The following is a 10395-nucleotide window of genomic DNA, read 5'->3' as shown; positions in this document are numbered from 1 at the left end:
TCGCTCAGGTGGCTTGACGTTGTCTTTTGTGCGGCTCTTTAAGCTGTCGCGGGGATTCCCCGAGATCCTCGTCCTGCTGAGATTTGGGACCGCGATTTGCCTGCCCGGAGGCATTTGCACGGCCGGGGATCGCGGGGTTGTCAGGGATTTACCCGCCCGTAGGGCTTGTGATTGCAAATGTCAGTTTTGGACCTGTAAAGCCTTTAATTTGGCCTTCATATGATGTTTGGGCTTTAATTTGAAACTGAGGGCCCCGGCATTGTTGCGGTTTTCAAAGGGAAAGGTCGCAAAACCTTATCTGCCCGTAGGTAAGCAGGCACGTCGGTATTGCAGCGCTGGGAAGCTTGGGGGTCACCCAGTGCTTCGGGTATGTCACGGAAATTCAGCCTGTTTGCACGCTTTTTGTGCAAAGTCATGATCCTTAACATAGTTTGACATAAACATGCACACTATGCCCGCTATTAATTTTGACATTTACAATGATTAGTTTAACCCTTATTAATATTCTTCTCTCAATACAATTGTTTTTTTCTGTTGATCACAACTCCTGACATACAAGTAAAGGGGAGATGGCATTTCTTGTTTCTGTGGTGTTTCTATGTAATGTTTCTGTGTCATTATCACAAAACATAGGACAGGGAGGCAGGCACGAAACATTCCCTGCCAGTTTCGCTACTTGCACCAGCTCTAGCTCTAGCCAAGGCCTACACATCACTTCTTAGCATAAGTAGGGCTTTATATTCCTTATCCTAATATAAATCAATGAACTAATTTAATTCAAATGGTGATTAGCTATTCATTAAGCAATTATCACCTTAAAATTTAAGTTTGATTACAACAGTATCTGCCTGGACCCAAAAGTTGCTGGCTTTTCCAGAAAGTGCTGTGGCACATTCAGCAGCTCTCCGGGTTGGTGTCAGTGATTCTGCTGGCGGGGTTTGGGATGTGCAGTTTTTCCTCAGGAAAACTTAACAATGGTTTGTTCGAGTAAGCACTGCTGAATTTAGCAACGTGTGGCGTTGCCTGTTTTCTGCATACTTGCTAAATTCATAGGCTTGTTTACCAAGAGTTTAAGGATGATCCCGCCAGCGTTTATACACAAAACCCACAGCGATACGGCAGTGTGTTGGGTATAGTTTAATTCCTTAAAAGCAATGCTGTGAGTAGCTGCTCAGACCTGAAAATCTCTCCTTAAACCACATGTATACTGTTGCATCTGTGTAACTGTGACACAGTGATCTTTGGAAATTGTCAACCTGTATGTTTGGGAGTTTGTTTCTTTCATGAAAATCCTAAATAACTTAGGGGAAACACGAATAACATACTGAAAGCTGTGGTATCTAGTAGTTGTTTTGACAGAGATGCAGAGGTTTTCCTAGAACCAAGAGGAATCTTGGATTAAGGGGAAATGGTTTTAAATTGAAGTAGAACAAGTTTAGACTAGATCCCAGGAAGAAATTCTTCAGTACGAGGATGGCAAAACTCAGGAATAAATTGTGCAGGGAAGTTGTGGATGCTCCCTCCCTGGAGATGTTCGAGGCCAGGCTGGATGAGGCCTTGAGTAACCTAGTTGAGAGGCGTCCCTGCCCATGGGACAGGATTAGATGATCTCTAAGGTCCCTTCCAACCTAAGCCCTTCTCTGATTCTGTGTTCTGCTAACATAATTACAACTCTGTAAATCTTAGTCCATTGAAGTAAATGGAAAATTACTACTTCAAACTGAGTTAACACGTAAGTATTAATACAAACGGAGCCTTCGCAATCTTGCAATGAATGTACTATAAGTATAGCCTGTTTTTTTTTTTGTGTATAATGGGCTATGAACCAGCCAGCTTTGATTAAGGTGTCAGTATGTATTTCTTGATGCTTCTGTATTTAAGTAATTTAGGGTTTCATTTGTGTCTCTTCCCTCCAGAAAATCGTGAGGATATGCTGAGTCCAAAGAGCAACAGACTGACAGAAGCTTTGGAAGAAGCCAATAAACTGTTTAGTGGAGGTAAAACAAATGCTCTTGTCCTTATTAGAGGTGTTGGCTTGACAGTTGGCCAAGTGTGAGGCTATGATGCCTTATAAATGAAGAAGAAGAGCGTGTAGGTGGGGCCCAAGGACTTTTTCAAAGTTGCTAAAATGTAACTTCAAACAGATATGTTTAGCCGAAGAGGAATTGTTTGGATAAGTTGATATGAGGAAATAAATTACATTAGTGTTTATTTGCACTTAAAAATGCTTCTTGCTTTGTCTTGACTCTGTAGATCTGTATATGTAAGTAGTACATGTAAAAGATATTGGTATAGAGGGGTTCATTTCATTTGGAGAGGTGGAAAACATGTCAATGAAAACTGCATTTTTGATCTTTAAGACAACGTGTTATTTTCCGTGCTTGCCTTTGTCAGTGTCATCCTCGCCTCTTCTATATTTGCTTTTTTAAAATATTTTTCACTATTATTATAAGGGGTATGTAAGTGTGTTAGAAGTCATTTCAATAAAATAATTTACAGAGCTCTATGCCCCGGATAGTCTGTATGCTGAATTTTATTATGAATTTTATTTTAAATATATTTTTTACAATTTCACGTGAAAAACATAAGATCTTTTCCGTAACAGTTTCCTGTGCACGAGAGGCTGCACTGGATGCCCAATTTCTTGTCTTAGCATCAAATCTGGGAAAGGAGAAGGCCAATGAGTTGCGCTCTGAGATGACAACATTTGATTCCCTGGCATTTGCAGACGACTTGGTAAGTTCCACACTCTGAATTTGTCAACAATTTTGCCAGAGGCTTGCACTACTTGTTACAGAATCATAAAACAAAAGCCTCAGGTTGTCAGTTCTGATGGAATTTAACACTCTCCCTATGAATTTCTTCAGTTAACTTTCTGGTTAGTGTTGTTGAATTTTATTTTTTTTCTGAACTATGTTTAAACATTTCCGGTATGCACTGGGGAAAATCTAACTGAAATTGCGGTCATCCTCCCCGTTGTTGCTACTTTATCACAGTTCAGTCAATTCATACTCTTAAGGTAGTCCTGTGCACTTTTTTTATACTCATTGTTTCGTAGTTTCCCAGTAGCTAAGCAGTTTCTTTATCCTGTCCACTGCTTTATAAGTTTTTAGATGGAGTTCTTGAGGCCCTGTGTCCCTGGCGTGAGATGGGACTTTGGATTACTTGCATGCTTTTAGACTTGACACGTTTGTGTCTTTGTATTGTGACTGGGTGAAAGAGTCAGTTCAGAATAGCTTTGAAGCAGACTTCTTTTTTTTTTTTTCCCATCCTTCCTGAAAATTTTCTCTTATGTTACAGCAGATTAATAAGGAGTCTGAGTCTTTGGTCAGTCTAGAGCTCGGCAATATAAAACCCCATCAAGTTCAATTGTTTTATTGAAGTTTTTCCCGGGGAAGTCTGGATTGGTGGTAGATGCAGGGTTGGGCCAAGTAAGTTATTTTATTGTGTTTGTGGAGTTAGGTTTCCTGGAAGCATGTGGTGTTCAGAAACTGTGAGACATCTTGGCTTTATAGTGCGATTTACGTAATGCTTTGCTATTTCATACATCATTAAAATGCTGTTGGCATATAGGCAGTTTTATTTGCCTGTAGCTGTTTGGTTTTTTCATTGCTTGCTGATGCTCGCTCAACACACGTGTGTGTTTTACAGTATCTTCAGGAAAGTCAAGGTTCTTATGCAGTGACATTACATATTAATCTCTCAGGACAAACTCTGTAGTACGATATTTCAGTGTTAATGTGTGAATTTTCATGGCAATTTTTTTCCTTTTGTAGCTAACCTTCATGGGCATAAATCGCATAGAAATAGAAGATAAGGATAGTGATTCTGAGGGCGTTTCAAGTGGCTATTTACCTAGTAATGCCTGGCATAAACTGGGAGAAGAAGCAGAGAAATACTTCAGAAGAGCGCCTACTTTTCACTATATGTAAGTTTCTTTAAGGAAATAGTATGAACTGCAGCACAAACTAATGGCCTTAATGGATTCTTATCCTTAGTGCCCTGGGCTTGAAGAGACTTTAATCTCAGGTCAGAGAGCGTCAACAAGAATTGCCATGTGGTCTCTGTTCTTACGCTGCAGTGAACTCCTTGTCTCCAGAATATTTTGTAATATTTCTCTCGTTGATTTTGATTTGGCTTGGCTACAAAACAGTATCACTTGCATCTAGTAGAGATAGCAAAGTATTCTTGATTTGCCTGTTCCAGACCAAAACCAGTAGAAGGGATCTTCTTTAAAAGCTGACTCTTCTCTCTCTGTACAAGCTGCAGCCAGAATCATGAATAGAGGAACTTTTCTCTTTCCCGGGCAGTTATGGAAGGTCAGTCCATCAGGGTATATGTATTTTACCTGATGACTGTATTCTTATGAAGAGACCAACAGTTCTTTTGTGTCTATGTTAACGGGTTGTCTTTTAGAATCTTGTTTTCTGGCTCTCCCTTCAGAAGAAATCACCTGATTACTGGCAAGTGACCCTCATGTAGAATCAGTGTCATCTCTCCTCAGGTGTAGCCAACCCGTTAGTCACCTGGCTTATAGACAGCACTCTACGTTAGATCTCTCCTAAAGTCAGCCTACGGTAGCAAGATCTAGATCAATTACATTAGCAACAGCAGAGCTGATAGAATATTATTCCCTTATTTCACCCCCCAGTAAGTATCACCCTAAGTGTGAGAAAGTTGTGGAAGGTAATAATTTGATCGTACGCTATCTGATATTAAAAGTTGGGTAGCTAATTGAGATGTTTCAAACTTATGTTTGCACTTTGGAGCTGTAAGCTCTAAACGATATGTATATTTTCCATTCGATGTTGAGATCTAAATCTTAAAACTGACTGCAAAAAAGACTTTTTTTTCTCATTAATTGCATTTTGACATCCTAAGTCATGATGAGCTTCGTCTGTTGGAGGATGTGTGAATATTTGCAAAGTGTTAATTTTAAACGATAAAGGGTAGTTCTTAGTTTAGTAAAAGAACTACTTATTTTTGACTCCATCTATCATTATCCGAGGCCTGAGTTTTTGTGGGTTTTTTTCATGGCTAGTCCATGACTTCTGAAATTGAGCAGTTGCAACTCACCCGAGATGGGGGAAAGTATATGCTGCAGAATTTTTGAGTACCTGCTTAACTGCCTTGAATTGAGTCTTGATTCACACTCTCTCCTTTACCCATCTATCTCGGTGGAGATTCAAGGCAGCCAAAGTTAGGAGCCTGAGTTCCTTATCTAGTCAATGGGGAGAGGTAAGCATTGCAAGAAAGTGCCGCGATCTAGCCCGTATATATTACACTCACGTTGTTTTACAAGAAACTTTGAATCTCTTCTTAGTGTACTGAATGTTCTATTGATTGACTATATTTTAAAAATCTGTGGCTTTTTTTTTTTAAGGGAAAAAAGCTTACTGCAAACTTGAACTTACAGGAACTAAACAATGTATTAAAAAAGTGGTAAGTTTTGTATGCAGGGAGTTTTCAGGCAGAAAAGTTGGCCATAAACTCAAAGGGAGATATTGGAGGATATGAACTATGTACTCCGTTTCTTTTCTTAACTAGTTTTAAGATTATTTTTTTAAACTAGTTTTTAGATTTACAGTTTTCAGTTAAAAAAGTTGTAATAATTGCATCAAGTTTTATAAATCTGTTGATAATTCTGGTGCGAGGCTGCCAGCAGACACTGGAAGCAACTTTTGGGGATGGTTGCTTACAGGAATTTCTAAATGTGGCGAGGCTTCGTGTTCAGAGGTTCGTCATTACTTTGCACTTTTGTCAGGAGATCAGCTGTTCATCAGCTGTTCTGCATACAATTTCAAACATATTTACATATATATGCTGGTTTTATTCCTAAAGGTTGGGATCTTTCAAGTCTGATCCTCCTGTAACAAGGCAACGGATTGAGAGGCAGAAAAAGGCTCGAGGAGGAGAAGAGAAACGGGCAATGCCTGCTCAGGTTTGTGCAGTGTTCTCTCTGACGATTTGTTGGGGCATAGTTGTTACAAATGACCTTTCAATCTTTGTTCATGTAGTTCTGGGTTTCAGAGCTGCGAACTGTCTAATACTAAAGGATTCCAACTTCATTGTTAGGCTTCTGGATTTGTTTTGCGTGGGCTGCTGTATTTCACAGAGTGGAAGGAATAGGATTTACACACTGATCTTTCAGTTCAAGTGAGCTTATTTGCTCTGATACTTGTTGCTTTGAAAGGAAACAGAAAGAAACTTTACATTAGCGCGTTTTCAACTTGTGTATTTAAAATGTGTCTAACAGCGTGTGGCATTCGCACAGAAATAGCATTAGCAACAACAAACTAATGAGCTCACCTGACTGCTGTTTTCCCTGCTTTTTGCTTCCCTGTTCTTTCTGCCTTGCTTTGGCCCAAAGGCAAAAGTCATTGTCCTTACAGAGGCTTACATCTGAAACCTTGAAAAAAAGAAATGCTGTTGTAATGCCAGTTACACGGAGGCAAAATGCTGAGTATGGCTCTTTAAAGATGGCCTACTCCATGCTGATCCAAGCAGTGACAGAAATTATTCTGATAGAGAAGAGGAGCAGGAGAGTTGGAGCGAGTTGCTTCCAGAAGTGACTGCTCTTGGCGCTCTGCTCAGGGAAACACAGATGCTCAGCACACATGTTCACCTGCGTTGGATGTATCGTTACGTCCGGAAGTTCCTGTCGCTTGTTTTATTAAAAGGTGGTCAGAGGGAAAGTGTTCGCCAACAGGAACGGCAAGCAGGTTGCTGAGGCCTGCACGCGAAAAGAGAATCTGATGTCTGCTGATTACCGTGCTTGAAGGACAGTATGGAGTCCTGTGCTTTACAGAGAGTGGAGAAATCCGTAAAATCACCATAATTGTGTCCTTTGATCACGCCAAACTTCACGCTAGGGTGTTTTGTTACATGTAAATTAGGTGCCTTGTCTGAAAGAAAATGGAAGATCCTAATGAACTGCCTTTCTGTGCTTCTCAAGAAACTGTTCTGGGAAATGGGTAACCCCGTTCCACACAACTGTTGGAAAGTAAGCACAGACCTGTCCAGAATCTCAGAACATACAAACTGTGGCCTTTCAGTTAGATACGGTGAGGCTGGAATTAATTCCTAAAGCACTTTGTGAGTTGTCTTATGTTGACACAAGTGTGTCTAAATGTGCATGGGGGTGTGGAGAGAAAAATTTATCTTCTGTGTTACATGTTTGTAAAAGGCCCTTTTCTTATTCATATCAACAGTATATTCCTATCAACAGCGGTTATTGGAGGTGAAACTGTTTCTTTTTCCAGCTAAAGAAAATGGAGGAGTCTCCTCAGGAAGCTACAGAAAAAGAAGTAGAGAGGATCTTGGCGTTATTGCAAACTCATTCTACAAATGACCGTCAGTATGATTCAATTAAGCTTTTACAGCATTATTTTGAAAAAACGAATCCTCCCAATCTCCTGCAGTTAAGAGTGGTTAAAGTAGAGAAACAAAATGAGCTGGAGTTTGCAGGTAGAAATCGTTATGTTGAAGGATATATCCCGAGTATGGATTTTTTGGTAGGAACACTCATCAGCTGCGGAGTCACTTACAACTCTACCCTCTGCCTTTTACTAGAGGATGCCATTTTTTATAGAAGGCAGTCAGATAGTTGGGGGGGATGTATGCCTGTGGCAAAAGATGAAGAAAATACTCATCTCCAGAAACTTTGTTTCTTTCTGCAGGCAGCTGGGGATTCAGCACTGTAACTGAATTGACATCAATGTTTAGTTGGCTTTGAAAAGGAGCATTGACTTTTTAAAGTTTGTGTTTACGGGTATTATTTCTATGTACATCACCTGTCTGTGGTTTGTTTTGTTCTAACAAACCTCTTTTTGCATCTCCAGCTGAAACACCCATTTCCTTCTTTGAGTTTGTGATTGATCCAAACTCTTTTGCACGCACAGTGGAAAACATCTTTCACGTGTCCTTCCTTATAAGGGTAAGGTGTGACATGTCCTTGAAAATTTATTTTGGATCATGGTATTACCTAGAAAACCTGATTTTTTGGTTTTGTGGCTTCAATATTGACAGATTAGGATTTAAATATTAGGAATCCTAATTTGTTTTCTACATAATCTATGATATTTTGGTCGTTGAATAAAAAACAGAAACATTGACAGACTAATTTTTTTAATTAGACTTTTCTACTATGGTGAATTTACCAGCAAAACAATGGAAAAACATTAGTCAACACGTTTCAGAAAAGGATTCCAGCTCACATTATTTTAGATTATAGAAGAGTTATTGAGATCATAGGAAAGTATGTCAATGCAGTGGTTTATGTTCTTTTTGAATATGTTGATTTGCACTCTAAACTCTTATTTAGTTTGTCGAATAAATAAAATGAATTTGGGAAAAGAGAAAAATTTACAAATGTGTTTTGACTAACTTCAGGTCTTTAGTGACTAGTGATGTGATTATGAAGGGTCAATTCAAGTGTATTTAATGAATAATAAGGATTTTTAATTTTTTTTATAATCCAGCAGTTACCAACTGTTCTATATCAGTTGCATGCTTTATTAATAAGTGCTATAGTTAAATGATTTTTCTCATTTGGTATGCCAATTAAGATTCTCTATCAATATATGTACCTGTTTATGATTATGTAATATATTAATTGAAAATATGAAATCTCAGTGCATTCTCCTAATTAGCTCTAATTTCTGAAACTTTACATCCTCCTTGCTTTTAGGATGGTTTTGCAAGATTAAAGCTGGATGAAAATGAATTGCCAGTAATAGGTAAATCTAGCTTTAAAACACTATAACCTTTTTTTTTTTCTTCCCTACTACATTGAAAAGTAGCTAAATGTTATGTACTCACAGAGGTGTGTTGGGTAAATTTTTAGCTGTGAGACTAGAGATTTGGGTATATTCTATTTGGGTGTATAATATACATTATATTATATTTGGGGGTGTGTGTGTGTGTATATATATATATGTGTGTGTGTGTATATATATATATATACACATAGAGTGAGTGTAAGTGAAGGCATGAAGAGAGGAACCGAAGGGTGAAAAGAAGTGCAAGAAGCCTTTGTCCGAGCTGGGGAGCGCTGTAACTTCCAAACAGTTGAAAAGGAAATGCTGTCCTATGTATGAGGTCTTTGGCTTTCATTCCCACAGGCTATCAATGGGATTAAGACTTTGGTGGCATTTTATAAAGGATGAAACACTTCGGTCCTTCTGGACTCTGAGAAGTGTTAGTGTATAAATTTTTAGGAGGTAAGACTAAAGAAATTATTTAAGTAGGTGGTACGGGCAATAGAGCTGAGCTTAGTGGAGCAGGTATAATTGATTTGCTTTTTGTGAAGCGTTGTGTTCATGGAGAAAACTGACTTTGCAAGTAAAGACAAAGAAAATACTGTATTTTGAACAGAGCCTTCAAAAGACGACGAGAGAAGGAAGGACGACCGTGGTGCTGGAGCACGGAACCAGCTTGTCCTATCTCTGAGCCATCAGGAGTGGAAGGTATCATAGGCAGTGCTTGATACTTGTGATTATTTTTATTTTTCTTAAGTAAGAATGCACCCCAAAGCAGTGCTGCCGTGTCCTCTGATAAGGATAGGTGTTCCTCTGTCTATTATCACTACATTTGATTTTACAGATTCCAAAACAATCGCAGATCTACTGAATGCTTTTAACTGCAAAAAACCAGAGAGTTGGGATAGCAATTTCCTTTTTGCTCCTGACAGCCTGGTCAGTTTAAGTGCTTCTAAGCTGTGCAGGGACTTGCCTTTACTGTTTTACATGAGGACTGCATAAATATGGAGTCTGTTTCTTCTCTCATATGTGATACTTGCCTTCTAGAGGGGAAGTTCTCCACACAGTTCCTCACTGCTGTTCGGAAAAAGTCTTAAGACAAAAAGTAGGTTTCAGCACATGCAACTTATCCTTGGGCCCTCACTCAGAACGTGCAGAAGAAATGTAGTAATTTGAAATAGCGCTCTAGTACGAGAAACTTTTATTATGTGCTAGGTGGTAACTGCAATTAAATTGAAGTCCTTCAGCTCTCGTAACTTCCGTACTCTTGTCATTTCTAACCAGGAGATGATAGACGCGTATGGAATAACAGAACCCATGATTAGCCCTCCTCATGGAAATGAAGAAGACATGGAGATAGCTTAATTCTTCAGGTAAGTCCTTTTAATAAATCAAACTAAATAAGGGTACAGTGTGTGAGTTACTTTGGCATGTGGAAGAACTGCAGGGAAATTCTGTGACTTGGAGAAAAACAATAAATAGGGCAACTATGTAACATCTGGAACACTTCGATATTCTTGATCTGTTCAGGGAACAACATATAATCTAGTCTGCTATGCAGTAATTAATTGAAAACCTTTATTTTTCCGTTTCATGGTCAGTTAAGTGCTATACTTAAGTTTATTTTTGGAACGTT

At 38.9% G+C, this 10395-nt stretch overlaps 1 protein-coding gene across 1 annotated transcript; it reads left to right on the top strand.

Moving 5' to 3' along the window:
* Positions 1–43: 43 nt before the first annotated feature.
* Positions 44–10124, top strand: LOC104268675 (non-structural maintenance of chromosomes element 4 homolog A-like; the record flags this gene model as incomplete). Its single annotated transcript, XM_009865053.1, has 10 exons — positions 44–158; positions 1917–1997; positions 2606–2736; positions 3777–3928; positions 5842–5941; positions 7263–7353; positions 7842–7936; positions 8690–8738; positions 9376–9467; positions 10044–10124. Coding segments are annotated over 10 exons (987 nt in total), but the record flags the coding sequence as incomplete, so codon positions are not given.
* Positions 10125–10395: the final 271 nt, after the last annotated feature.

Source organism: Apaloderma vittatum, unplaced genomic scaffold, assembly GCF_000703405.1.
Source record: "Apaloderma vittatum isolate BGI_N311 unplaced genomic scaffold, ASM70340v1 Scaffold23962, whole genome shotgun sequence".
Classification (NCBI taxonomy): domain Eukaryota; kingdom Metazoa; phylum Chordata; class Aves; order Trogoniformes; family Trogonidae; genus Apaloderma; species Apaloderma vittatum.
Note: the sequence above shows the minus strand (reverse complement) of the source record. Positions and strands in the feature narration are given on the sequence as shown.